The sequence below is a fragment of the Piliocolobus tephrosceles genome, chromosome 21 (genome assembly GCF_002776525.5).
Source record: "Piliocolobus tephrosceles isolate RC106 chromosome 21, ASM277652v3, whole genome shotgun sequence".
NCBI classification, from domain to species: Eukaryota; Metazoa; Chordata; class Mammalia; order Primates; family Cercopithecidae; genus Piliocolobus; species Piliocolobus tephrosceles.
The window spans coordinates 8,789,623-8,815,936 of record NC_045454.1 but is presented as its reverse complement, the minus strand read 5'-3'; the positions used below and the strand labels follow the sequence as shown (position 1 = coordinate 8,815,936).

The window sequence follows — 26,314 nt, the reverse complement described above, 5'->3', positions numbered from 1 at the left end:
ATATATATATATATATATATATATATAAATATGGCCAGGCGCGGTGGCTCACACCTATAATGCCAGCACTTTGGGAGCCCAAGGTGGGCAGATCACCTGAGGTCAGGAGTTCGAGACCAGCCTAGCCAACATGGAAAAACCCAGTCTCTACTAAAAATACAAAAAGTAGCCGGACATGGTGGTGGGCACCTATAGTCCCAAGCACTGGGGAGGTTGAGGCAAGATAATCGCTTGAACCCGGGAGGCAGAGGTTGCATTTCACCACTCCAACCTGGGCAACACAGCAAGACTCTATCTCAAAAAAATAAAAAATAAATAAAATAAAATAAATAAACTCTCTCTCACAGCCAGAGCTCACTGGGCCCTGCCCTGTTGCTGGGCATCGCCAGCAGGGAAGGGCCTTTGGCCTGCGGAGGGGTGGTGAGGGGAATGACGCGGTGGTGACGTCTCCCTCCCCTGCTCCCAGCCCCCCCCCAGCTGTCTTCGCTTCGTCCAGACCAACATCTCCCGCCTCCTGCAGGAGACCTCCGAGCAGCTGGTGGCTCTGAAGCCCTGGATCACTCGCCAGAACTTCTCCCGGTGCCTGGAGCTGCAGTGTCAGCCTGGTAAAGGCTTCCAGCCACTCCCACTCCTTCCCCTCCTGTCCTCACGGCCGCCCCTCCTCTCTGCACAGTGCATCCCAGACCCCACCCTGCTCATATTGGTTGTGACAAGGGCAAGTTTATTCCTCAGTTTACCTTTTTTTTTTTTTTCTGAGCCGTCTTGCTCTGTAGCCCAGGCTGGTGTGCAGTGGCGCAATCTTGGCTCACTGCAACCTCCATCTCCAGGGTTCAAGCGAATCTTCTGCCTCAGCCTTCTGAGTACCTGGGATTATAGGTGCGCATACCATGCCTGGCTAATTTTTGTGTTTTTAGTAGAGATGGGTTTTCACCATGTTGGCCAGGCTGGTTTCGAACTCCTGACCTCAAGAGATCCGTCCACCTTGGCCTCCCAAAGTGCTGCGATTACAGGCATGAGCCACTGCGCTTAGCCTATTCGCTCATCTAATTTGTGACAATCTGATGAGGTAGGTACGATGATTATCGTAGTTTTACAGATGAGCAAACTGAGGCACAGAGAGGCCAAGCAGCCCGTCCAAGGTCACACAGTCAGTGGCAGCCAGGCCGCTCTTTCCTTCCTTACCCCAGCCCTTCTCCTTGGTCACCCAGCCTCCTCTTTCTCCCCAGACTCCTCAACCCTGCCACCCCCACGGAGTCCTGGGGCCCTGGAGGCCACAACCCTGACAGCCCCGCAGCCCCCTCTGCTCCTCCTCTTGCTGCTGCTGCCCGTGGGCCTCCTGCTGCTGGCTGCTGCCTGGTGCCTGCACTGGCAGAGGACGCGGCGGAGGACACCCCACTCTGGGGAGCAGGTGAGCAGGGTGGGCAGAGGGGGTGAGGGGGCCGACAGGGTGGCCCACTTGTGGCTGACACTTTGGGGCCCACAGGTCCCCCCTGTCCCCAGTCCCCAGGACCTGCTGCTTGTGGAGCACTGACCTGGCTGGGGCCTCATCCTGGTGAGTCCTTCATGGGCTATAGGACCTGGACTTGGTGTCTGCAGGTGGGGAGGGGCACGAGGAGGCCATGGAAGGGTGGTGAGTAGCAGAGGGGCAGGGGCAGCTCTGGGTACAGAAAGACCCCTCTGGGACCAGGCATGGTGGTTCACGCCTGTAATCCCAGCACTTTGGGAGGCTGAGGCAGGTGGATCACTTGAGGTCAGGAGTTCAAGACCGGCCTGGCCAACATGGCAAAACCCAGTCTCTACTAAAAATACAAAAATTAGCTGAGCGTAGTGGTGTGCGCCTGTAATCCCAGCTACTAGGGAGGCTGAGGCAGGAGAATTGCTTGAACCCAGGAGGCGGAGGTTTCAGTGAGCTGAGATTGCTCCACTGGACTTCAGCCTGCGTGATAGAGCTAGACTCCGTTTCGAGAAGAAAAGAGAAGAGAAGGGAAAAGAAAGAGAAGAGAAAAGAAAGAGAAGAGAAGAGAGGAGATGCGAAGCCCTATGGGGCCACGAACACAGACTGGAGACCAAGCTGGAGGCTGTGGGAGGATCCAGGGCAAGGACCATGACTGAGCCAGAGCTGGGACCATGGGATGGAGTGGAGTGGATGGGCAGAGAGTCAGGGGTCAGAGATCAGGAGGGACAGGCTTGGGGCCTGACAGGCTTGAGTTGGCACAGATAGCCCTGGTCCAGCGATGGGGTGGACAGGGGAGAACCTGGGGGAGGAGTGAGATTAGGGAAAGACATGGAGCTCACTGGGGACCTGAAGGAGCAAGGAGCCCTGGGGAGATCTGTGGATGCAGGAGTTTGCAAGCCTCCTGGGGCAGGAGGGAAATGGCATTCCAGAAAGAGGGAACTGCCTTTGTGAAGCCCGTTGGTATGAGAAAGCTCAGGGTGTTCCAGTAACTTGCGCCAATGTGGGGCAGCAAGGAGCCATGGGAGGTGTGAGAGGGAGGAAAGGAGCTGGGAACAGGTGTGGAGGGTGCAGGCAGGTGGGCCGGGAGGGAAGAAGGAGGGGAGGCCTCAGCGGGTCCCCTAACATTTCAAATCTAACATTTTGTACTAATTGCTCACACATATACTGCCTTGGTAATGCAGGCCTCATGTGGGGCTTTCTTTCTTTCTATTTTTATTTTTTATTTTTTTGAGATGGACTCTCACTCTGTCGCCCAGGCTAGAGTGCAGTGGCGCGATCTCAGCTCACTGCAGCCTCCGCCTCCCGGGTTCAAGCGATTCTCCTGCCTCAGCCTCTGGAGTAGCTGGGATTACAGGTACCCACAACCACGCTTGGCTAATTTTTGTGTTTGTAGTAGAGACGGGGTTTCACCATGTTGGCCAGGCTGGTCTCAAACGCCTGATCTCAGCTGATCCACCCGCCTCAGCCTCCCAAAGTGCTGGAATTACAGGCATTAGCCACCACACCCAGCCTCAAGGTTGTCTTGATCTAGCATCTGTGCCCTTCACTCTGCTGCCTCAGTTTCCTGATCTGTACAAAAGGCTCTAATAATTGTCCTTTTACCATAGGGTTGTCATGAGGTTAAGTGAAGTGACACAGGCAAGGCTTTTAGAGCAACGCAGTGGAAACAGCACGTGAGCCACCTGTGCGATTTTCACTTTCCTAGTAGCCACTTTTTTTTTTTTTTTTTCCTGAGACGGAGTCTCACTCTGTCACCAGGCTGGAGTCCAGTGGTGCAATTTCAACTCACTGCAACCTCCACCTCCCGCGTTCAAGTGATTCTCCTGCTTCAGCCTCCCGAGTAGCTGGGATTACAGGCACCCACCATCACACCCGGCTAATTTTTTGTATTTTTAATAGGGCTTCACCATGTTGGCCAGGCTGGTCTTGAACTCCTGACCTCGTGATCCATCCGCCTCGGCCTCCCAAAGTGCTGGGATTACAGGCATGAGCCACCGCGTCCAGCCTCACAGTTTTTTAAAAAAAGGAAAAAGAAGCAAGTAACTTTATTTTATGCAGTATATCCAAAATATTGTCATTTCAACATGTAATCAATATTTTTCAGTGATTAATTAGACATTAATCATTTTGAATCATTCATCATTTTGAATATTTTACATTCTTTTGTCATACTAAGCCTTCAGCAACCAATGTATACTTTTTTTTTTCTTTTGAGATGGAGTCTTGCTCTGTCACCCAGGCTGGAGTGCAGTGACGTGATCTCAGCTCACTGCAACCTCCCACTCCCTGGTTCAGGCGATTCTCCTGCCTCAGCCTCCCAATTACCTGGGATTACAGGCGCCCACCACGCCCGGCTAATTTTTGTACTTTTAGTAGAGACGGGGTTTCACCACGTTGTCCAGGACAGTCTCCATCTCCTGACCTCGCGTTCCGCCCGCCTCAAAGTGCTGGGATTACAAGTATGAGCCACCGTGCCAGGCTCAGACAATAACTTTTTATCAGAAACACTTCATCTATATTTAAATTTCATGAAATTTACAGTTGCCAAAAGTAGATTCACATAGTCAAGTTGTTCAAAACATACATTAAACCAGCCTGAGCAACATGGCGAAACCCCATCTCTACAAAAAAATTTAAAAAGTAGCTAGCTCTGGTGGCACATGCCTGTAGTCCCAGCTACTCAGGAGGCAAGGTAGGAGGATCGCTTGAGCCCAGGAGGTCAGTGCTGCAGTAAGTCATGATTGTGCCACTGCACTCCAGCCTGGGTGAGAGAGTAAGACCCTGTCTCAAAAACAAAAAACAAAAACTACACAGAAGAGTTTAGAATCTCAGTTGCTATCTCTGGGAATCACCATGATTGCTAAGACCCATATCTATCCACCAAAAAAAAAAAAAAAAATGAGTGCACTCCAGCCTGGGCAATAGAGGGAGAGACCCTGTCACAAAAAAAGAGAGAAAGAAAGAAAAAAAAGAAACATATGTAAGTTTTCCAATAACTGTTAACAGATCAAGAACCAGTATCTAAATCACCCTGTCACCTAGGCTGGAGTGCAGTGGCATGATCTCAGCTCACTACAACCTCCACCTCCCTCCCGGGTTCAAGTGATTCTCCTGCCTCAGCCTCCCGAGTAGCTGGGACTACAGGCGCGTGCCACCACACCCAGCTAATTTTTGTATTTTTAGTAGAGGTGGGGTTTCACCATGTTTGCCACGATTGTCTCAATCTCTTGACCTCGTGATCTGCCCGCCTCAGCCTCCCAAAGTGCTGGGATTATAGGCGTGAGCCACCACGCCCAGGCTTTTTTTTTTTTTTTAAGAAAAGGTAATACATTGAGCAGTTTTCCTCCCAACCTGGTGCCTGTCCAATCTGTTTCCTGTCTTAAATTTATTTATTATTATTTTTTTTTTTTTTTTTTGAGACAAACTTTTGCTCTTGTTACCCAGGCTGGAGTGCAGTGGTGCTATCTTGGCTCATGGCAACCTCCACCTCCTGGGTTCAAGCGATTCTCCTGCCTCAGCCTCCCGAGTAGCTGGGATTACAGGTGACTGCCACCACGCCCAGCTAATTTTTTGTATTTTTAGTAGAGATGGGGTTTCTTTCTTTCTTTCTTTTCTTTTCTTTTTTGAGACGGAGTCTCACTCTATTGCCCAGGCTGGAGTACACAATGGCACGATCTCGGCTCACTGCAACCTCTGCCTCCTGGGTTCAAGCGATTCTTCTGCCTCAGCCTCCTGAGTAGCTGGGACTACAGGCGCACACCACCATGCCCCGCTACTTTTTGTATTTTTAGTAGAGACGGGGTTTCACCATATTGGCCAGGCTGGGTCTCCAACTCCTGACCGTGATCTGCCCGCCTCAACCTCCCAAAGTGCTGGGATTACAGGCGTGAGCCGCCCTGCCCGACTAATACCTGATATTAATTTTATTGTGTCTCACCAAGCATGGTGGCTCACACCTGTAACTCCTTGGCAGATCACTTGAGCCTAAAGAGTTCAAGACCAGCTTGGGCAACATGGTGAAACCCCATCTCTACTAAAAATATAAAAATTAGCTGGGTGTGGTAGCACCACCAGTAATCCCAGCTAACTTAGGAGGCTGAGACAGGAAGAATCGCTTGAACCTGGGAGGCAGAGGCTGCAGTGAGCTGAGATCGTGCCACTGCACTCCAGCCTGGGTGACGGAGCAAGACTGTCTCAAAAGAAGTTTAAGTCCAGCTTTGAACTCCTGGACTCAAGTGATCCTCCTGCCTCAACCTCCTGAGTAGTGTACCAGCCCCATCTCAAGTGTTCAGTATTCACATGTGGCTGTTTATTCTCGTATTAAAGAGCAAAAATAGAGAACATTTCTTTTTCTTTCTTTCTTTCTTTTTTTTTTTTGAGACGGGAGTTTCACTTTTGTTGCCCAGGCTGGAGTGCAATGGCGCGATCTCGACTCACTGCAACCTTCACCTCCCGGGTTCAAGCGATTCTCCTGCCTCAGCTAGTTTTGTAGTTTTAGTAGAAATGGGGTTTCTCCATGTTGGTCAGGCTGGTCTCAAACTCCCGACCTCGGGTGATCCACCCGCCTCAACCTCCCCAAGTGCTGGGATTACAGGTGTGAGCCACTACGCCTGGCCCTAATTTTGTATTTTTAGTAGAGATGAGGTTTCTCCATGTTGGTCAGGCTAGTCTCAAACTCCCAACCTCAGGTGATCCACCCACCTCGGCCTCTCAAAGTGCGGGGATTATAGGTGTGAGCCACCATGCCCAGGCAAAAATAGAGAACATTTCTTCTTTTTTTGAGACGGAGCCTCTGTCACCCAGGCTGGAGTATGGTGGCGCGATCTCGGTTCACTGCAACCTCCGCCTCCCAGGTTCAAGTGATTCTCCTGACTCAGCTTCCCAAGTAGCTGGGATGACAGGCGCCTGCCACCACACCTGGCTAATTTTTTTTAGTAGAGACGGGGTTTGGGGTTTCACCGTGTTAGCCAGGATGATCTTGATCTCTTGACCTCTTGATCTGCCTGCCTTGGCCTCCCAAAGTGCTGGGATTACAGGCATGAGCCACCGCGCCCATCCGAGAACATTTCTGTCATGGCCACGTTCTCTTGGACAGCAATGCCCTAGCACACAGTAAGCGCTTGCTGGGAATGGTGGTGTTTTGGGAATGAATTTGTGCCCCGCCCTGAGCTAAGTTTCTTTCCCTTTCCTCTGTCAGCGGATCCTCAACAACCCAGTGAGACAGACACGTCTACCATCCCATTTTACAGGGGAGGACACTGAGGCACACAGAGGGGAGTCACCAGCCAGAGGATGCATAGCCAGCACACAGAGGAAGTGGGCTAGAGGCCGGTCCCTTCCTTGGGCCCAATACCCCTCTCTTTCTGTCCCCAGGATGGAGGCAACGCCAGAACCCAGCACCGGCCCCACTTACCCAACTCTGTACAAAGCCCTTGTCCCCATGAAATTGTATATAAATCATCCTTTTCTACCAGCTCTGGCCAGGTCTGTCTGTGGATGGGGGTGAATGGGGTCGTTTTGATTTCAGAATCTTGGTTTTTCAGTTGCAATGCAATGCTTCATTCAATACGTGTTTTCTGAGGTCCGCTGGAGCCCCGGGCCAGCACTGGGCAATGCCAGAGCCCGGATTTGAGTCAGAACCAGCCCAGTCGCCCCAGGTCTCCTAGGCTATGGATGAGAAGACAAGAGACTCAGCGAGCCTGGGTGCAGGATGCCATAGGCTCCTATGGAGACAGCACAGAGGCAGTGTGAGAGCCTGCGGAGGGCAGCTCACCCAGGCTGGAAGATCAAAGAGGCTTTCCAGAGCCAAAGGGCATTGCGATGGTGACAAGCTAGATTTGGAGGGGTTGGGGAGGGCATCCTGGGCAAGGGACCCAACTGAAGCAAAGGCCGACAGTCCAGAGAGTGAGACGTTCCTCTGAGGAACGCTCAGCGGATTGGTGCAGCCAGGCATCTAGAAGCCATTCCTTCATCCACTCTTAGAGCCCCTGGAGAAGACCACCTCCACCTGTTTTACAGATGGAGAAACTGAGGCCCGGATAAGGCCAGGGGTTTGTCCAGGTCAGAGTGAAATCGACCAGACACAAGAATCCAAATCTCCAAGCCTAGAATGGGCAGGACGCCGGGGCTCACGCCGGTAATCCCAGCACTTTAGGAGGCTGAAACGGGAAGATCGCTTGAGCCCAGGAGTTCGAGATCAGCCTGGCCAACATGTCAAGACTGGCCCCACGCCCGGGCCACAACAACAAAAAAAATAAATATATATATACATATATATCTATATATATGTGTATATATATATTAATTAGCCTGGCATGGTGGCGTGCCCCTGTAGTCCAAGTTACTCGAGAGGCTGAGGCCAGGAGGATCCCTTGAGCCCGGGAAGTCGAGGCTGCGGTGAGCCAGGATCGCCCCACTGCACTCCGGCCTGGGCTACAGAGCGACATCTCGTCTCAGAAAATAAAGTAAGCGTGAACTGAGCGCGGAAGGGCGGGCCTGGCGGGTCTGGACTCCCCCTGCGGGCCACCAGAAGCCCTGCAGCCTTCAGTCGCTTGAAGGGGTAATGCCGCTTCCCCTCACAAACATGGCGGACAGGGCGTCTGAACGAGATGAACAGCCTCTCAAAAACATGGCCGCCGAGGCTGGACGGCCGCGCTCCAGCAGCACCGCCTCCACGCCCCACGTGATATCTCGCAGGGAACGGCGCTGACTGCGGGGGTCCAACCGGAAGAATGTCCGGATTGGACATTCGGAAGCGGACCCGCCTTCCCTGGGGAATCTCTGCGCACGCGCAGAACGCTTTGCCCAATGAAAATACAGAAAGCTGTTCGCGCAGTCAGCGTTGCGTCACTTCTGCCGCCCCTGTTTCAAGGGATAAGAAACCCTGCGACAAGACAGCCTCCTTTCCCAGGCGGCTGCCGAAGATGGCGGAGGTGCAGGTGGGGGCCCGCGCGGGTCGGGGCGGCACGGGGCCGGGTGGGATCCACGCCGGAATGGGGTCGCACCCTTTCTGTCCTCCTACATGTTTTGTGGAGCTTAACGTCCACAATTAAGCAAAATGGAAGTCTTTTGGGATAAGGAGTAACTGTAGGAAATGCCGCGGCTCTCTTTAGGCCTAGGGTTGGCTACAATGCGGCATTTCCTTTTCGAGGCGAGGGTGACGGAGCTTCCAGCACAGGACAGGTATTTTACAACTAGACTTCGGTTACCTTGAACTCGGGTAGTGGCTGGGGGCCCTGGGGTCGAGTCTTGGCCGAATTGGACCTTTGTGTGCCCTCAGCGATGAGGAGCGCGCGGAAGTGTGATCAGGCGGTGTCGGGGCAATGAGTTTTGGCCAAAATGGAAGGTATTTTCGTCCCGCCCAGTGCGCGGGCTACTTTGATCTCACGTGGAGGTGTTAAATCGGGGTCCCCTGCAGCTCCGGTTGTTTTACTTCTCAATGCCTTTCTGCGGGGTGTCGAGAGAGCTGTTGGCTGCTTGGTACTCAGGAATGAACTCGTTTTCCCTGGTTTTGGGGATTGGCGAGTTTCCTGAGGCGTGTTACTGGAACTCGAGAGCTGTGATGAATGGTTCCACAAGGTCGGAACATCTTTTGGGCCTGCAGACACCTGGGCGGGCGCCTTTTCCCTGGCTCCTGGTGTAGCTACTTAAGTATAAAGAAGGGGTTGGCCCTGGAAAGGTTTTTTTGTCTGTGGTTGGGGCGGGGGTGGACATTTCAGAGCCAGGCCAATCTAGGCAAGTTGTGTTCACCAAGCGTGTGTCTTTGTGTCCAGCACAGTTTGCAGTGTTTTTGCGAAGTTCGCTTGACGACATTCTTTTTTTTTTTTTTTTTGAGACGGAGTCTGGCTCTGTGGCCCAGGCTGGAGTGCAGTGGCCAGATCTCAGCTCACTACAAGCTCCGCCTCCCGGGTTTACGCCATTCTCCTGCCTCAGCCTCCCGAGTAGCTGGGACCACAGACGCCCGCCACCTCGCCCGGCTAGTTTTTTGACCTCGTGGTCCGCCCCTCTCGGCCTCCCAAAGTGCTGGGATTACAGGCTTGAGCCACCGCGCCCGGCCTGACGATATTCTCGAGGTAGATAGGGTATCCTCATTTTACGGAGGAGGAAATTAAAGCTTGGTAATTGGTGATTTTGGGCCAAGGTCACGACTTCAGGAAGTCTGTTAGGATTTAGATTCTTTGTACCAACGCTTACAAAGCATGTGTAACAAGTGTGTGCTTCATGCTTTTGTATTAAAACAATGAGGATTTCTACTTTTTTAGTTATTTTTTGAGGCGGAGTCTTGCTGTGACGCCCAGGCTGGAGTGGAATGGTGCGATTTGGATCATTGCAACCTCTACTTCATGGATTCAAGTAATTCTCCTGCCTCAGCCTCCCGAGTAGCTGGGACTGCAGGGGCCCGGCACGACGCTCGGCTAATTTTTGTGTTTTTAGTAGAGACAGGGTGTCACCCTATTCATCAGGTTGGTCTCGAACTCCTGACCGCAAGTGATCTGCCTGCCTAGGCCTCTCAAAATGCTGGGATTACAGTCTTGAGCCCCCACCCCTGGCCAGGATTTCTGCTCTGGAAGAAGCTGAGGTTAGGTGTCTGAGCAGTTTACCCCGGAAAGCAGAGTGACTCTGTAGCAGAGCTAGCATGGACTTTTGACTACCTAATCTCATCCAACCTGAAATTCAGTTTTCTTCCAAATTAAATTCGTGGTAGGAAGAGCCTATACCTTAGAGGAGATTTAGATTGTGTTATCCTACAATTGATAGGCCACGGTGGCTCAGGCCTGTAATCCCAGCATTTTGGAAGCCTGAGGCAGGCCGATCACTTGAGTCAGGAGTACAAGAGCAGCCTGAGCAACAAAACAAAACAAAGTACAAAAATTTGCTGCGTGTGGTGGTGTGTGCCTGTAGTCCCAGCTACTCATGAGGCCGAGGTGGGAGGATGGCTTGATCCTGAGAAGTCGACAGCCTGTGGAACAGCGAGACCCTGTCTCAAAAACAAATCCTACAGTTGATTAGCTTCAAGGTCTTGTAACTGGATAGTCAGTGGGCAGAGCCTTGCTGGTCTTCATTCAAATCCTGTAGCTTTGCAAAATACAATCTGAGTATAAAATCATACTCATAGAAGAAGTGAGATATGAGGGGTGTTCGGGCCCCTTACACTGCTCACTCACTGATCCTGAGGCAGCCTTGCTTTCTCAGCCCGTTCCCTCATCTGTAGAGTGGGGCTCTAGTGCATAGTTCCCAGCTCAGATGGCTGGGTGCAAGGCACCTTGTTGGCAGGGCAAAAGAAGGGAATGCTTGCTTGTGAGGACAATCACAGAAAGGTTGTCCTTGTCTCTGAGCCCTCTTGCCCTTGTCTCCCACAGGTCCTGGTGCTCGATGGTCGAGGCCATCTCCTGGGCCGCCTGGCGGCCATCGTTGCTAAACAGGTACTGCTGGGTAAGTAGGTACTGCTGCTCGCGGCCCCCCTGTCATGGGCCCCTGCTGGCGGTCGGTGATGAGCAACATTCACCATCTTTCGTTTGAGTCTCACGGCCATGAGATCAACCCCATGCACCGCTCTGAGACCTGCCAGCCACTCTTCCCCAGGGTTGGGGACTCCAGGCTCAAGAAGTGGATTTCTATTAGGCTAGCTTTTCATTTAAACGTGAACTTAGCTCTGGCGAGTACTGCGCTGTGTCTGCAGGGTAACTGCACAGGCGGTGGGAGAACCCTCAGGCAGCTCGGCCCTTGCTTAACCCTTTCCCTCCCTCTAGGCCGGAAGGTGGTGGTCGTACGCTGCGAAGGCATCAACATTTCTGGCAATTTCTACAGAAACAAGTGTAAGTTACGGCCTGGGAGGAGCACTGGAGAGGGTCTCCCAATGGGGTGTTGAGACTCTGAAAGCAATTCCAGCTGTGTTGGGAGAGACTACTTGGGGTTCCTGAGAAGGCCCTTGGAAGTGGGGTTTTGGGGGTGCTGGTAGACCAGGAGGTCCTCACACTCTCCACTCTCCCTAGTGAAGTACCTGGCTTTCCTTCGCAAGCGGATGAACACCAACCCTTCCCGAGGCCCCTACCACTTCCGGGCCCCCAGCCGCATCTTCTGGCGGACCGTGCGAGGTGAGCGGGGCATGGGGACTGCAGGTGGTGACGGGCAGGCGGCCGGTGATGAGAACTTCTCCCACTCACATTCGAGTTTCTCGACCATGAGATGACTCCACATGCACTACCATCTGAGGCCACCCGTGGGCCCACCTCAGTCGGGAGGGTGGGCGTCCTTATGAGCCCCTCTGACCGGGCCTGCTATCCGTCACCCAACAGGCATGCTGCCTCACAAGACCAAGCGAGGCCAGGCTGCCCTGGACCGCCTCAAGGTGTTTGACGGTATCCCACCGCCGTACGACAAGGTGAGCTGTGCCAACTCCCCCCACAAGGCAGCAGCCTTGCCCATGGCGTCCGTGATGTTCCACAATTACCTACATTGTTTGATCCTCATGAAAGCAGCACTGGCTGAGACGCCTGCCCAGCCAACCTCCTTCCCTCTCTGTCCCTCCAGGGCTCTAAGCCCCTCTCTTTCTTTAACAGAAAAAGCGGATGGTGGTTCCTGCTGCCCTCAAGGTCGTGCGTCTGAAGCCTACAAGAAAGGTGAGTCCCAGCTTACGCTGCACCATCTAGTTTGGGGATTTCAGGCCTGCTGAGGGACCCTGGGGCCCGGAGCCTGGCAGATGATGTCCTTATCTCACGATGGTCTGCGGATGTCCCTGCGGGAATGGCGACAATGCCAGCGGCTTAGCTGATGCCAGGAGGGTCGGGTGGGTGCTTTTCTAACAGGCCTGCAGGAACAGCTGCGTTATATTCCCAGCTGTCAGTCACCTCCCAGCTCTCACCAGCTCCGGCTCCTCAGGGTGTGGGAGCTTAGATGTCCTTACAACTTCATATCTTCAACCCCCAGTTTGCCTATCTGGGGCGCCTGGCTCACGAGGTTGGCTGGAAGTACCAGGCAGTGACAGCCACCCTGGAGGAGAAGAGGAAAGAGAAAGCTAAGATCCACTACCGCAAGAAGAAACAGCTCATGGTGAGGACGGGCTGGTGCTGAGGGGGCATCTCACTCTTTGATGGGCCTGACGGGTGCTGTCTTGCCCACAGAGGACTCTTAACTGGCAAAGGGCTAGCCGGGGTTGGGGTGGGATGGAGTCCGTGTAATGAGGGCAGTCGAACCCCTCCTGACCACCACCACCTGCACTTATTCTTGGCAGAGGCTACGGAAACAGGCCGAGAAGAACGTGGAGAAGAAGATTGACAAATACACACAGGTCCTCAAGACCCACGGACTCCTGGTCTGAGCCCAATAAAGACTCTTAACTCCTCATGCGTGGACTGCCCTTCCTCCATCGTCACCCTGGAATGTGCGGGACCCAGGGGCAGCAGTAGTCCAGGTGCCACAGGCGGCCGGGGACATAGGAAGCTGGGAGCAAGGAAGGGGTCTTAGTCACTGCCTCCTGAGGTTGCTTGAAAGCACTCAGCATTGTGCGGCTGTCATTTATCTATGACCAATAGGAAGAGCAGCCAGTTACTGTTAGCAAAAGGGAGCCAGAAGACGGGCTGGAGGGTCCTACCTTGTGAGTGGGGCATCTGTTGGACTTGCCACCTGGTCATATACTCTGCAGCTGTTAGAATGTGCAAGCACTTGGGAACAGCATGAGCTTGCTGTTGTACACAGGGTATTTCTAGAAGCAGAAATAGACTGGGAAGATGCGCAACCAAGGGGTTACAGGCATCGCCCGTGCTCCTCACCTGTATTTTGTAATGAGAAATAAATTGCTTTTAAAGAAATCTGGCGTCTTTGCACTGTGTCTGCTGTGGAGGCAGGCCCCTGGCAAATGGGGTGAGGAGCTTGAAGAGGGTAAACAGGCTGTGCTAATACACAGAAAAATAATTGTAACTTGCCGTAAATTGAATTATCCTTTATATACACCATTTACAAACCAAATAATTGTGGTTGGCAGTACCTGGCGCTTTCCAGTTAATGTAAAACTCTTATTCTAATTCAGCTGCAAAGTATGGACCTATCCCCCACTGCCAGGCTGCTGTAGTTCCCAGCAGCCTGTAGAAACAAACATTTTGCAAATGATAAGCACTGGAATAACATAATGCTAGGCTCTATGCACGAAACCCATTAGGTCTGCCAGTGTGAATCCTGGAAAGGGCATTGATAGGGAGCATTTAGTACTTGGTAGCAATTTAATAAAATGTCCCAGGTCAAAACTTGCTGGGGTGAGCCCCATTCCCATTTTACTGATGTCCAGCAGTCACGTTACGTAATACGTCATACCCAGGGCTTCACCACACTCAGCCTAAACACTAAAGGTAAACATGCTGTGAAGTAAAGGAAGCTAGATTCACGCTGTCCTTGGCAATTGGATGCCAAGACTCAGGGATAACCCTTAGGTAGTTGTATACTAAAGATGAATGGAAAGTGCTATGCATTGTGTTGACAGACTATAACTTGCCACACCATTCCATCATGGGCTTATTAACCTTTCCAGAAAAGTCTGAGGAACCACAGTGGCTTGTGTTTTCCCTGAGAATCAGTGAACATGGGTGGTGCCTACCCCTGCCAGAGTCCCCACATGGGTTCCCGTTCACCAGCGAAGCCTACTCCAGGAATAATCAGACTTAAAACATAATCTTTTTCTTTTTTTTTTTGAGACAGAGTCTCACTCTGTCGCCCAGGCTGGAGTGCAGTGGCGCGATCTCCGCTCACTGCAAGCTCCGCCACCTCCCAGGTTAACGCCATTCTGCCTCAGCCTCCCTAGAAGCTGGGACTACAGGCGCCCGCCACCATGCCCGGCTAATTTTTTTGTATTTTCAGTAGAGACAGTTTCACCTTGTTCACCAGGATGGTCCCGATCGGCTGACCTTGTGATCCGCCCGCCTCGGCCTCCCAAAGTGCTGGGATTACAGGCGTGAGCCACCACCCCCGGCTTTAAAGCATAATCTTAAACTTCACAAACTCCATGTGAAATAGTACAATTACCCTCCAAAAGCATGATCCATTAGCAAATGGGAAAGTGGGCTTTAAAAAACTTTTTACGATTTTTTTTGTTTTTGAGACGGAGTCGCACATGATCTTGGCTTGCTGCAACTTCTGCCTTCTGAGTACAAGTGATCCTCCTGCCTCAGCCTCTCTAGTAGCTGGGACTGCAGGCATGTACCAACACACCCAGCTAATTTTTGTATTTTTAGTAGAGATGGGGGTTTCACCATTTGGGCCAGGATGGTCTCGATCTCTTGACCTCGTGATCCGCCCGCCTCAGAGTCCCAAAGTGCTGGGATTATAGGTGTGAGCCACCGCACCCAGCTAAAAATTTTTAAGATTTTGAGAAGACAACCATCAGGAAAGACAAGTCACAGACTGGGAGAAAATATTTATAAGTCATCTCTATTTGAAGGTCTTGTATCCTGCTATAAAGAACTCTTGGCCAGGAGCGGTGGCTCACGCCTATAATCCCAGCATTTTGGGAGGCCAAGGCAGGAGGATCACTTGAGGTCAGGAGTTTGAGACCAGCCTGGCCAACATGGTGAAACCTCATCTTGACTAAAAATACAAAAATTAGCTGGACGTGCCAATGGGCACCTGTAATCCCAGCTAGTCGGGAGGCTGAGGCCAGATAATAACTTGAATCCGGGAGGCTGAGGTTGTAGTGAGCCGAGATCTCGCCATTGCACTCCAGCCTGGGGGATAAGACCGAAACTGCGTCTCAAAAAAAAAAAAAAAACTTACATGATGTGGTGGCTCACACCTGTAACCCCAACCATTTGAAGTGGGAGGACTGGCTTGAGTCCAGGAGTTCGAGTGCAGATGGGGCAACATAGGGAGACTCTGAGTTAACAAGAACTTTTTGTTTTTGAGACAGCATCTCACTCTGTTACTCATCCTGGAGTGCTGGGATCCCAAAGTGCTGGGATTACAGGTGTGAGCCACCGTGCCTGGCCAAGAAATTTTTTTTTTTTTTTTTTTGAGACAGAGTCTCGCTCTGTCACCCAGGCTGGAGTGCTGTGGCCAGATCTCAGCTCACTGCAAGCTCCACCTCCCCGGTTCACGCCATTCTCCTGCCTCAGCCTCCCGAGTAGCTGGGACTACAGGCGCCGCCCCCTCTCCCGGCGCTATTTTTTTTTTTTTTTTGTATTTTTTTAGTGGAGTCGGGGTTTCACCGTGTTAGCCAGGATGGTCTCGATCTCCTGACCTTGTGATCCGCCCGTCTCGGCCTCCCAAAGTGCTGGGATTACAGGCTTGAGCCACCGCGCCCGGCCCTGGCCAAGAAATTTTTTAAAAATTAGCCAGGTATGGGCCAGGCACAGTGGCTCACACCTGTAATCCTAGCACTTGGGAGGCTGAGGCGGGCAGATCACGAGGTCAGGAGATCTAGACCATCTGGCTGACAGTGAAACCCCGTCTCTACTAAAAATACAAAAAAAAATTAGCCGGGCGTGGTGGCAGGCTCCTGTAGTCCCAGCTACACAGGAGGCTGAGGCAGGAGAATGGCGTGAACCTGGGGGATGGAGCTTGCAGTGAGCCGAGATTGCGCCACTGCACTCCAGCCTGGGGGACAGAGTGAGACCCGGTCTCAAAAAAAAAAAAAAAAAAACTTAGCCACGCATGGTTGGCATATGCCTGTGGTCCCAGCTACTCAGGAGGCTGAGGCGGGAAGATCCTTTGAGCCCAAGAATTCAAGATCAGTCTGGGCAATACAGACAGACCCCGTATCTACCAAAAATACTAAGCTGAGCATGTTGGTGGGTGCCTGTGGTCCCAGCTACTTGGGATTCTGAGGTGGGAGGATTGCTTGAGCCAGGGAGGTTGAGGCTGTAGTGAGATGTGAATACACCACTGCACTAGAGCTTGGTCAACAGAGTGAGATGAGATCCTGTTTAAAATTAAATAAATATGGCCAGGCACAGTGGCTCACACTTATAATCCCAGCACTTTGGGAGGCCGAGGCAGGTGGATCACTTGAGGTCAGGAGTTGCAGACAAGCCTGGCCAACATGGTGAAATCCCATCTCTATTCAAAATACAAAATATTAGGCATGGTGGCGCACACCTGCAATCCCAACTACTCTGGAGGCTGAAGCAGGAGAATCACTTGAACCCAGGAGGCGGAAGTTGCAGTGAGTCGAGATTGTGCCACTGCACTCCAGCCTGGGCAACAGAGCGAGACTCCATCTCAAAAATAAAATAAAATAAAAATGAAAGAGCACCAAGATTTTTGAGATCACAGAGAGAGAGAGAGAGAACCTCTGTCGAGAACAGCACTGTCCAGCAGAACTTGGTATTTTTTTTTTTTTTTTTTTTTGGTTTGGGAGATGGAGTCTCACTCTATCACCCAGGCTGGAGGGCAGTGGCACGATCTCAGCTCACTGCAACCTCTGCCTCCTGGATTCAAATGATTCTCCTACCTCAGCCTCTCGAGTAGCTGAGACTACAGGTTCGTGCCACCATGCCCGGATAATTTTTATATTTTTAGTAGAGACAGGGTTTCACCATGTTGGCCAGACTGGTCTCCAACTCCTGACCTCGTGATCCCCCCACTTCGGCCTCCCAAAGCCACCACGCCTGGCCTCGATTTTTTTTTGTTGACACAGAGTCTCGCTCAGTCGCCCAGGCTGGAGTGCAGTGGTGCGATCTCGGCTCACTGCAAGCTCCACTCCCCAGGTTCACGCCATTCTCCTGCCTCAGCCTCCTGTGTAGCTGGGACTACAGGAGCCCGCCACCACGCCCAGCTAATTTTTTTGTATTTTTAGTACAGACGGGGTTTCACTGTGTTAGTCAGGATGGTCTCGATCTCCTGACCTCGTGATCCGCCTGCCTAGGCCTCCCAAAGTGCTGGGATTACAGGCGTAAGCCAGCACGCCCGGCCTTTTTTTTTTTTATTAAAATGTTCTATAGCTGCACTAATTGATAGACAATACACAAGCCACTAACCCCACCTGTGGCTACTGAGCACTTAAATATGAATAGAGTGAGGCTGGGTGCCCTCTCACATGTGTTCCCAGAACTTTGGGAAGCCGAGGCCGGAGAATCACTTGAGCCCAAGAGTTCGAGACCAGTCTGGGTAATATGGGAGACCTTGTCTCTACTAAAAATAAAATAAATTAGCTGGGCATGGTGACACACGCATGTAGTCCCGGCTACTTGGGAGGCTGAGGTGGGAGGACTACCTGAGGCTGGGGAGATCGAGGTTGCAGTTAGCTATGATTGAGCCACTGCACTCTAACCTGGGCGACAGAGAGAGACCCATACTGTCATTATTCAGCTATAGACTTGCGCTGTTCAACACAGTAGCCTTTAGCCCCATGTGGCTATTTAGATATAACACAGTCAAATTTAAAATTCTAGGACCTCGGCTGGGTGCAGTGGCTCATGCCTGTAATCCCAGCACTTTCCGAGGCCGAGGCGGGTGGATCACCTGAAGCCATGAGTTCGAGACCAGCCTGGCCAACATAGCAAAACCCCATCTCTACTAAAAACACAAAAATTAGCCTGGTGTGGTGGTGCGTGCCTGTAATCCCAGCTACTCAGGAAGCTGAGGCAGGAGAATCGCTTGAATCCAGGAGGCGGAGGTTGCAGTGAGCTCATATCGCGCCACTGCACTCCATCCTGGGAAACAGAAAAACACACAAAAAAAAAAAAAAAAAAAAAAAAAAAAAAAAAATTAGCTCCTCAGTCATAAAAGTCACGTTTCGAGTGCCAGTCACTACCGTATCCACCAGCGCAGATATAGAAAATTTCCATCACATAAAGTTCTACTAGACGATCCTGTTATCGACAGAAAAACAGCAGAAGGGTCGCTCCACCCCAACCCCTGGCACCAATTAAATCACCGTCTGCGGCTGAAATGAGGAGAGTAGCTTGCTTTCTCTCTCTTTTTTTTTTTTTTCCTTTTTTTTGAGACGGGCTCGCTCCATCGCCCAAGCTGGAATGCAGTGACGCAATCATAGTTCACTGCAGCCATGACCTCCCCGGCTCAAGCGATCCTCCTGCCTCGACCTCCCAAAGTGTTGGGATTATAGGCGCGGTCACTGCACTCGGCGAGAGTAACTTTCACTGCACTTCTGAGAGCGCGTGGGCAGCTCCTGCCCCTAACAAAGATGGCGACACCGCCACACATGCTCCTAGCACTCTCTGGCGGCCTGCCCTTCAAAAAGATGGCCGCCGCCTCATCCAGTTTGAAGGCAGAACGAACACAGCCACGCGGTAGCCAAATCCCACGGGAGCCTACGCCGCGCAGAAACAGGACAGACTCCGTACGACTCTCGCGATAATACGGGCGGGCTGAAGGCCGGTCACATCTTACCAGCCTGAATAATCGCGCCCGGCGCCGTGGGGCCTAAGACTCTCGCGAGACAGTATCCACCACTTCCCGCCCGTCAGCCCTTCACGGTCTCCGAATCGTCTGCTGGTTTAAGTGCAGTCTGTCAATCAGAGTCGCGCTCGAGGCCCCGCCCAAGGCCGTGTACGCCGCTCCTTACGTAACTTCCTCTTCAGCCCCTGCGTAGTCGATAAGGAAACCCGGACGCCACTGCCGCTTTCCTTTTTCAGGCCGGCCGGGAAGATGGCGGACATTCAGGTGCGGGCTCGAGCCTTGGTGTCAGGCTGCAGGGTCCGACCTGGCCTTCAGGGGCGCATCCGGGAGGGCAGAGCCGGGCGCCCAAGTTCGGGGGTTAATTCCGGGTGTCTGTGATTATTTTCTAGAGATTAGCTGGGGCGGAGGGCGCATGCTTTTGCCTGTTTCTAGACGAGTGCTTCCTAATTCCTGGGGGCTCCGGGCGTTAATGGAGGCTCAAGCGTTTTAGGACTTACATTCTTAAAAACCAAGTTTAAGAAGGTTTTCTTGGAGTTTTCCGGTCTTAAGGGTTAATTCTATGGAAAAGGATTCCTAAGGGCGAATCCAAGGAGTCTGCCGTTTGGTATTTTAATTCTGAGTCTTTATGTACTACATAAGGAGTAAATCCTGGGTGGGCGACGTTGGGTCTTGGAGAATGATCCTCGCTGAAAGATTTCCAGGTGTGAGAGGGGTGGTTCTGGTTTAGAGGATGAATTTTGCAAGCCCTAGGAGGCCTTCTGGAGTATATAAATTGAAATAACCTCGGGCTTAGATGTGAGTATGAATTACAGGTAAGGTCGGGGTGGTCGTGTCTTAGAGGGTGATTGTGGGGCACCAGGCCTTGGAGGCCAGCCCTTTGCAAGTAAATGTAGAGAATGGGGTCTGGGAGGTTCTGAGAAGGTCTCTAGGGCTGGTTGCTGCCGGCTCCAAATTTAGCAGCTCATCAGTTTTCTCATATCTGTAGACTGAGCGTGCCTACCAAAAGCAGCCGACCATCTTTCAAAACAAAAAGAGGGTCCTGCTGGGAGAAACTGGCAAGGAGAAGCTCCCGCGGTACTACAAGAACATCGGTCTGGGCTTCAAGACACCCAAAGAGGTGCGGGGAACCTCAGAAGAAAGAAGGGGATCCTGGCGTTCCTGCACGTGTGCCCACATCGAGTTGCACTGCCCACGTCTGAGTGGCTGGTCCCGGGGCTGATGGGAATTGTAGTTCGCTTCCCTGGGGCCACGCCCCCGGCTCTTTTCAGGAACCGCCTGCCCAAGGCTCACTCCTTTCTCTTTCCTATCCGTTCAGGCTATTGAGGGCACTTACATTGACAAGAAATGCCCCTTCACTGGTAATGTCTCCATTCGAGGGCGGATCCTCTCTGGTAAGTGTGGGAGTTCTTGGCGTCTGGGGCCTGAAATACTGAAAGAAGGGGCTTGGGGCCCAGACTCCTGTGTCGTGGGTGAGAGAGGCGGTTGGGAATGCAAACTTGTGGGTACAGGCAGGGGCATTGGCAGATGATGTCGGTTTTCACGATGGTCTTCAGATGCCCACGTGGGCACTGCTGAGAAAGCCACTTGGTTAAAACTGATGCCGGAAACAGGGCTTCTTGGGATTCCTGCTCGCTGCTGCTGACTCCCAGCATGCCCCAGGTTACCCAAGGCCCTCTTTCCCATGGGACTTGACCTAGGATCTGCCCCTGCTCCTAGGTGTGGTGACCAAGATGAAGATGCAGAGGACCATTGTCATCCGCCGAGACTACCTCCACTACATCCGCAAGTACAACCGCTTCGAGAAGCGCCACAAGAACATGTCTGTGCACCTGTCCCCCTGCTTCAGGTGAGCACAGTGGCCCATCAGGTTGCTCAGGCCACACTCTCGCAGCCTTCAGATTCCAGCTCAGGCCAATTTAAGGCCAACTGAGGGAGTGGGTGACTGAGGTGGCATCTCTGGGAAGCCCCAGAGTCTCAGGATTTCTATATCATATGTTCTTCAGAATCATAAAGTGTTCCACAGGTTGAATATCTCTGTCTGAAACGCTTGGGACCAGATTTTGGAATGTTCTGATATGCATAATGAGATGTTTTGGGGATGTGACATATGACATAGGTCTAAACACGAAGCTTATTTGTTTCATGTACATCTTATTCACACAGCCTGAAAGTAATCTTACGCAGTATATTTTATAATTCTGTGTGTGAAACAAAGTTTGCATACATTGAACCATGGGAAGGCGAAGGTGTCGTGCTGGTACGCAAAAAGTGTCTGATTTTAGCTGGGCACTGAGCTCAAGCCAGGAATCCTAGCACTGTAGGAGGCTGAGGCAGGAGGATCCCTTGAGCCCACGAGTTTGAGACCAGCCTGGGCAACATGGCAAAAAATACAAAAGTTTGCCAGGTGTGGTAGCATGTGCCTGTGTAGTCTCAGGTCCTCAGGAGGCTGGGGTGGGTGGATTGCTTGAGCCCAGAAAGTGGAGGCTGCAGTGAGCCGAGATGGCACCACTACTCTCCAGCTTGGGCAACAGAGTAAGACCCTGTCTCTCCCAGACACACACACAAAATTCAGATTTTGCAGCATTTCAGAATTTTTGGATTGGAGTGCTGAACCTATAATAGGTGCCTTGGAACCAAAAGGTTACACCAGATGGGAACCTCAGAAATGTTGGAATTAAATGTTTGTTCATTCCCTCAGCATGTTTTATTTAGAGCTTATCATGTGCCAGGTTTGGTGTGAGATGCTGGGGGTTCAGTGGTGAGCCAGGGACAAAGTCCTGCTTCCTCAGAGGGCACCTTCAGGCAGGGTGGGTGCCAGATGTCAGCCAGGTACAATGAGGGTGGGGATGTGGGCAGCTGATAATGGTGGCCTTCTGGGCGGGGAGGATCTTGGGAGCAAGGTGAGAAGTCCTGTGGGCAGGGAGGAGGGTGGCTCGAACTCATGCTGAGCGATAAGGGGCCTGTGGTCGTGGGTGCTACAGGATCCCCTTGCTGCTCTGCTGGAGTGGGGTGGTGAGGAGGCCACTGACAACCTGGGGGCCTCCAGTTTGGTTGTGAAATGGAGCTCGTCCACCCCAGTGGTCCTCAGAAGGGTGGTCGCCTGCTCTGTGTACAGCGTTGAGCTTGGTACTTGGCACAAAGTTTGTACCAAAGAATGAGAGGGAGGTTGAATTGGCAAATAGATCTTGGTTGGGGTTTGGTGGAGCCAAAGCAGAGAGCCTTCAGCCTGGCGAAGGGGAGGGAGGGCCTCCTGGGGTCCGTCAGGGTGGCCCCTCCTGAGGACATGGCCCTACCTGCCTCCACAGGGACGTCCAGATCGGTGACATCGTCACAGTGGGTGAGTGTCGGCCCCTGAGCAAGACAGTGCGCTTCAACGTGCTCAAGGTCACCAAGGCTGCCGGCACCAAGAAGCAGTTCCAGAAGTTCTGAGGCTGGACATTGGCCTGCTCCCCACGATGCAATAAAGTTATTTTCTCATTCCCAGGCCAGACTTGGGATCTCTGTGCCTTAACCAGAGCACTGGGGGGATGGAGGTGTCCCTCGGGGAATTGAGCAAGGCTGCTGTCAGAGAGGCCTCCTACCCGTGTCTGTGGGTGAGGACAGTGGAGCCTGAGCTGAGATGCCTGTCTTCCCCTGGGTCTCCTTTTTTGGTCCTTGTCCCCTTTTTGGTGTCTGAATAAGGCTGATTACCTAGTGTGCTGTCCTCCCGCCCCTCCGGTCTCTGGGGAGGAAGTGAGTGAGGGCGGAGGCCCCTGGGTCCTCCAGGCCCTGGTCTGTCTCTTTCCTGACCACCTCGGGTGGGGAGGAGGGGAAGCTGCAGCCCGCCTGCTGTGGGCATGGGCTCACCCAAGTAGAGTGCGATGTGCTGAGTCCCTGTTGTCTGGCTGTGAACTATAAAGGTCTTGACTTCAGCCTGGGCCTCATATCCCTGCTTTTAGCCAAGGAGGGGGCCCCATGCGCCCACCACCCACTCCTAGTTGGGCACCATACCTATTTGCATATGAGGAAAGTCACCTGGGAGAGGCCAAGTCCTCCACCTGGAGTCCCAGTGAGTAGCTGAGTTCCAGATCTCAGATTCTAGAAATTTCCTTTGCGCCAGCTGCCTCAAAATCGAAGTAAGGAGATCGGTGGTGTGGGCAAGTGGCATCATGACGCTGTCCTGGAGCCCGCTCAGTGGTACCGGGGCCCAGGCTGCTGGGAAGGAAGTGAGTAGGAAGCGCCCGGAGATGGCCCAACACCCAGAGGCCGCAGAGATGGGGGCCTTGGGAGGAACAGGGCAGGACAGAACAGACACAGTGGCCCAGGGTTGTGGCACATGGGGAGGAAGGGTTTTGCAGAGCTGGGGAGAGCACAGAGACCACTGCGAGAGGCAGGTACGATAGAAACAGGTGCACTTTGCGCATCACAGAGGTGGGATGACAGGCGTGGGGTGGGGGGACAGCGAGGCAGGAGCACACCAGAGGATCTGTGGGACCCAACGGGGAGAGACCTGCATCAAAGCCGCAGCAGAGATGGGGGTACAGGGAAGGGAGGTCTGAATGCCCGCTGACCTCACCCCTTCAGGCCTGCCGGTGCCAGGATCCCCAGGTCCCTGTCCCCCAGGCCTGTACCAGGGTCTGAGCCCAGCACTGGTACAAGGGTTGGGAGACAGGGCCGTGGGGAGAGGAGCTGCCGCTGTCGCTGCTCTCTCGTGGACGCCGCCTCCCCGTGGGCCGAGTCCCTGCCTTATACCCAGGTCCAGGGAGGGCGGGGGTTCCTGCCGGAGGAAGTGGGGCCGCATCAAAGAGGGCAGGAAGGGGCAGGGACAGGTTGGGGGGACGCCGCCCTGAGTCGCAGAAACTGCACACCCACCCCACCCTATGCTGGGGGCAGTAGAGATCCAGCGAGGGGCAAAGGGGGAGTGTGGACTCCAGAGGGAGGGGACAGAGACCCAGAGGGGGATGGGAGGTCACGGCCCCTCCCCTCGGCCGCAGGTGTTTCCGTTGGGGTGGGGCTGCTGTGTTTACAACAACAGCCCGGCTCCCCGGTTTCCTCCTCGATTGCTGGGGCGTCTCCTTGGCACCCCATTGCATCAGGTTGTGTGCTGGGGTCAGAGTGTGTGCTGGGGAGGGACCTCTGCTGGGCCTGGTGGATGCAAAGACCAAGTTTAAAAGACCCCCTGGAACCCCTCGACAGGCCTCGCACCTGAAGAGTGGCGATAAGGACCATAGGTTCTTTTCATTTCTTTATTTTGTTTTTGAGGCAGAGTCTTGCTCCGTGGCCCAGGCTGGAGTGCAGTGGCACAGTCTTGGCTCATCGCAACCTCCGCCTCCCAGGTTAAAGCCATTCTCCTGCCTCCATCTCCTGAGTAGCTGGGTTTACAGACGTGCGCCACCACACCCAGCTAATTTTTTAATTTTTAGTAGAGACGGGGTTTCACCATGTTGGCCAGGCTAGTCTCAAACTCCTGACCTCATGATCCACCTGTGTTGGCCTCCCAAAGTGCTGGGATTACAGGCGTGAGCCACCATGCTCGGCCAAGAGAAACTATTTCTTAGCCCACATATTCATGTGTCATAGTTCAGGAACAAGTCAGTGACAAACTTCTAGGTAATGCAACCTGAAGAAATACTTTATATTCCAAGATAATTGCACTCTGAAAGATATCAGCCTTCCGGCCAGGTGCAGTGTCTCACGCCTGTAATACCAGCACTTTGGGAGGCCAAGGTGGGTGGATCACGAGGTCAGGAGTTCAAGACCAGCCTGACCAAGATGGTGAAACCCTGTCTCTACTAAAAATACAAAAATTAGCTGGGCATGGTGGCAGGCACCTGTAATCCCAGCTACCCCGTAGGTTGAGGCAGGAAAATCACTTCAACCCAGGCGGTAGAGGTTGCAGTGAGCCGTGATCGCATCACTGCACTCCAGTCTGGGCAGCAGAGTGAGACTCCATCTCAAAAAAAAAAAAAAACAAAATATCAGCCTTCCTCATCTCCTCAAAATCTTTCGTGGAATCATAATTTCTGTAGAAATCTGCGTATGCCTTCTTTCTCGGTTCAGCTACAGCAAACGTATAGAAAGCTGCAGCCCCCAGGGATACCATAATGCTTCAAACATATGAAATCACAGATGCCTGGCCAGAAGGCCACGCATCTGAGGTTTTGGCAAAACTTCACAAGCCATGGTAGTTACTGTCCTTGATAATGTACGTCCGCCTCAACACCAACGTCCTTCCTGATTGATGGAAAAATGGATGGTCGTGAAGGAATTAATGATGTGAAGTTGCCACATTTTCACTGGGCGGACCTTGACCCCTAGGCTTCAGGGGCTCAATAACTGGAAGCAGTAAAGCCGAGCCGGAGGCCCCAGATGCAGCAGAGACCCACCGAGGCTCTGTTGCAACTTCTGGCCCTGCAGCTCCCTAGCCGTGTGTGGCCTTGGAAGAGACCCACTTCTCCACCACAGAGCCTCAGTTTCCTAATCTGTTAAATGGCTTCTTGCCTCTCTGCCCTATTGGGAAGATCAATATGCTCATATGTGCCGGGTCCCGTGGCTCATGGCTGTAATCCCAGCACTTCAGAAGGTCGAGGCAGGCGGATTACTTGAGGTCAGGAGCTTAAGACCACCCTGGCCAGTGTGGTGAAACCATGTCTCTACTAAAAATACAAAAGTTAGCTGGTGTGATAGCATGCACCTGTAGTCCCAGCTACTCAGGAGGCTGAGGCAGAAGAATCACTTGAACCCGGGAGGTGGAGGTTGCAGTGAGCCGAGATTGCACTCCACCTGGGCAACAGAGGGCGACTCAGTCTCAAAAAAAAAAAAAAAAAAAAAAGTGCTCATTTGTGATAATGGGATAGAACTGTCCTGATTAAGTGTACACTGGAAAGTAACAATGCGGGGGGCCCTCAGCCTGCTGTTGGAGAAAGGCCCCATAGTGTCATGTTACAGCATCCCCTGGGGCCCCTTGGTCAGGTAGGCAGCCCTTGCTGTAATGGACCCATGGTTTTTGTTTTAATATTTATTGTATGATTGCAGAATCCTGGCTCCATTACAGCAAGCCCTGGTAGTTTGTCACGGGATGTTGAGTCTGTTTTAGCATGTTTCTAGAATATTCTGTCGAACACCTATAGGGGGCCCCAATGGCGTTGCCTTTTCACAGGAAAGTTAGCTTTTATAGTAGGGTTCTGGGTTTATAATGATAGCGGTCAGGCCAGGTGCTGTGGCTCACACCTGTAATCCCAATACTTAGGGAAGCCAGGGCAGGAGGATCGCTTGAGCCAGGAGTTAGACACCAGCCTGAGCAACATAGGGAGACTCCTATCTCTATTAAAAAAAATAGGCCAGGCGCGGTGGCTCAAGCCTGTAATCCCAGCACTTTGGGAGGCCGAGACGGGCGGATCACGAGGTCAGGAGATTGAGACCATCCTGGCTAACCCGGTGAAACCCCATCTCTACTAAAAATACAAAAAACTAGCCGGGCAAGGTGGCGGGCGCCTGTAGTCCCAGCTACTCGGGAGGCTGAGGCAGGAGAATGGCGTA

At 52.6% G+C, this 26,314-nt stretch overlaps 4 protein-coding genes, 1 long non-coding RNA gene and 5 other non-coding genes across 16 annotated transcripts; 8 read left to right on the top strand and 2 right to left on the bottom strand.

Moving 5' to 3' along the window:
* Nucleotides 1-436: 436 nt before the first annotated feature.
* FLT3LG (fms related receptor tyrosine kinase 3 ligand) lies at nucleotides 437-6,929 on the top strand (the record flags this gene model as incomplete). The annotated part of the gene is made up of 4 exons (XM_026457345.2): nucleotides 437-605; nucleotides 1,227-1,408; nucleotides 1,484-1,552; nucleotides 6,654-6,929. Coding segments are annotated over 3 exons (399 nt in total), but the record flags the coding sequence as incomplete, so codon positions are not given.
* Nucleotides 6,930-8,307: 1,378 nt separating this feature from the next.
* On the top strand, nucleotides 8,308-13,259 carry RPL13A (ribosomal protein L13a). 6 transcript variants are annotated; one of them, XM_023182211.2, is made up of 8 exons: nucleotides 8,308-8,394; nucleotides 10,816-10,888; nucleotides 11,206-11,271; nucleotides 11,449-11,550; nucleotides 11,752-11,837; nucleotides 12,016-12,075; nucleotides 12,383-12,505; nucleotides 12,687-12,801. In XM_023182211.2, exons 1-8 carry the CDS (start codon nucleotides 8,380-8,382, stop codon nucleotides 12,771-12,773), a joined length of 612 nt encoding a protein of 203 aa, XP_023037979.2. In that variant the 5' UTR covers nucleotides 8,308-8,379; the 3' UTR covers nucleotides 12,774-12,801. The 6 variants fall into 6 exon arrangements, with proteins under 6 accessions (XP_023037979.2, XP_026313151.1, XP_026313152.1 ...); XM_026457369.1 differs by having other exon boundaries at nucleotides 8,329-8,394; nucleotides 10,816-10,878; nucleotides 12,687-13,259; XM_026457366.1 differs by having other exon boundaries at nucleotides 11,752-12,075; nucleotides 12,687-13,259.
* Nucleotides 10,937-11,020, top strand: LOC111520196. Its single transcript, XR_002724593.1, has one exon. It is a non-coding gene; the product is annotated as a small nucleolar RNA Z195/SNORD33/SNORD32 family (small nucleolar RNA).
* On the top strand, nucleotides 11,589-11,673 carry LOC111520195. Its single transcript, XR_002724592.1, has one exon. It is a non-coding gene; the product is annotated as a small nucleolar RNA Z195/SNORD33/SNORD32 family (small nucleolar RNA).
* Nucleotides 11,881-11,951, top strand: LOC111520197. The gene has a single exon (XR_002724594.1). It is a non-coding gene; the product is annotated as a small nucleolar RNA SNORD34 (small nucleolar RNA).
* Nucleotides 12,151-12,236, top strand: LOC111520187. Its single transcript, XR_002724585.1, has one exon. It is a non-coding gene; the product is annotated as a small nucleolar RNA SNORD35 (small nucleolar RNA).
* A 5,651-nt stretch (nucleotides 13,260-18,910) lies between the features above and the next one.
* Nucleotides 18,911-22,280, top strand: RPS11 (ribosomal protein S11). Its single transcript, XM_023201436.1, has 5 exons — nucleotides 18,911-19,060; nucleotides 19,782-19,913; nucleotides 20,112-20,187; nucleotides 20,513-20,642; nucleotides 22,102-22,280. The coding sequence occupies exons 1-5, from the start codon at nucleotides 19,046-19,048 to the stop codon at nucleotides 22,223-22,225; spliced, it is 477 nt and encodes a 158-aa protein (XP_023057204.1). The 5' UTR covers nucleotides 18,911-19,045; the 3' UTR covers nucleotides 22,226-22,280.
* LOC111534971 lies at nucleotides 20,316-20,403 on the top strand. Its single transcript, XR_002729267.1, has one exon. It is a non-coding gene; the product is annotated as a small nucleolar RNA SNORD35 (small nucleolar RNA).
* LOC111534969 lies at nucleotides 21,478-23,454 on the bottom strand. Of its 2 annotated transcripts, none has more exons than XR_002729266.3 (3): nucleotides 22,787-23,454; nucleotides 22,090-22,383; nucleotides 21,478-21,706 (listed from the first exon to the last, which is right to left on the bottom strand). It is a non-coding gene; the product is annotated as an uncharacterized LOC111534969 (long non-coding RNA). The 2 variants fall into 2 exon arrangements; XR_002729265.2 differs by having other exon boundaries at nucleotides 22,811-23,454.
* Nucleotides 23,455-23,521: 67 nt separating this feature from the next.
* On the bottom strand, nucleotides 23,522-24,958 carry LOC111534970 (cytochrome c oxidase subunit 6C-like). The gene is given in 3 exon segments (XM_031934885.1): nucleotides 23,522-23,552; nucleotides 24,748-24,880; nucleotides 24,883-24,958. Coding segments are annotated over 3 exon segments (240 nt in total).
* Nucleotides 24,959-26,314: the final 1,356 nt, after the last annotated feature.

Bases quoted from the DNA above. Each gene is read 5' to 3' on its own strand.
- RPS11 (XM_023201436.1), top strand. The intron at 20,188-20,512 runs GTAAGTGTGGGA...CCCTGCTCCTAG, and splicing joins TCGAGGGCGGATCCTCTCTG to GTGTGGTGACCAAGATGAAG. The intron at 20,643-22,101 runs GTGAGCACAGTG...CTGCCTCCACAG, and splicing joins CACCTGTCCCCCTGCTTCAG to GGACGTCCAGATCGGTGACA.
- RPL13A (XM_026457365.1), top strand. From the start codon at position 10,923: ATGGGCCCCTGCTGGCGGTCGGTGATGAGCAACATTCACCATCTTTCG. The intron at 11,551-11,751 runs GTGAGCGGGGCA...GTCACCCAACAG, and splicing joins CTTCTGGCGGACCGTGCGAG to GCATGCTGCCTCACAAGACC. The intron at 12,076-12,382 runs GTGAGTCCCAGC...TTCAACCCCCAG, and splicing joins GTCTGAAGCCTACAAGAAAG to TTTGCCTATCTGGGGCGCCT.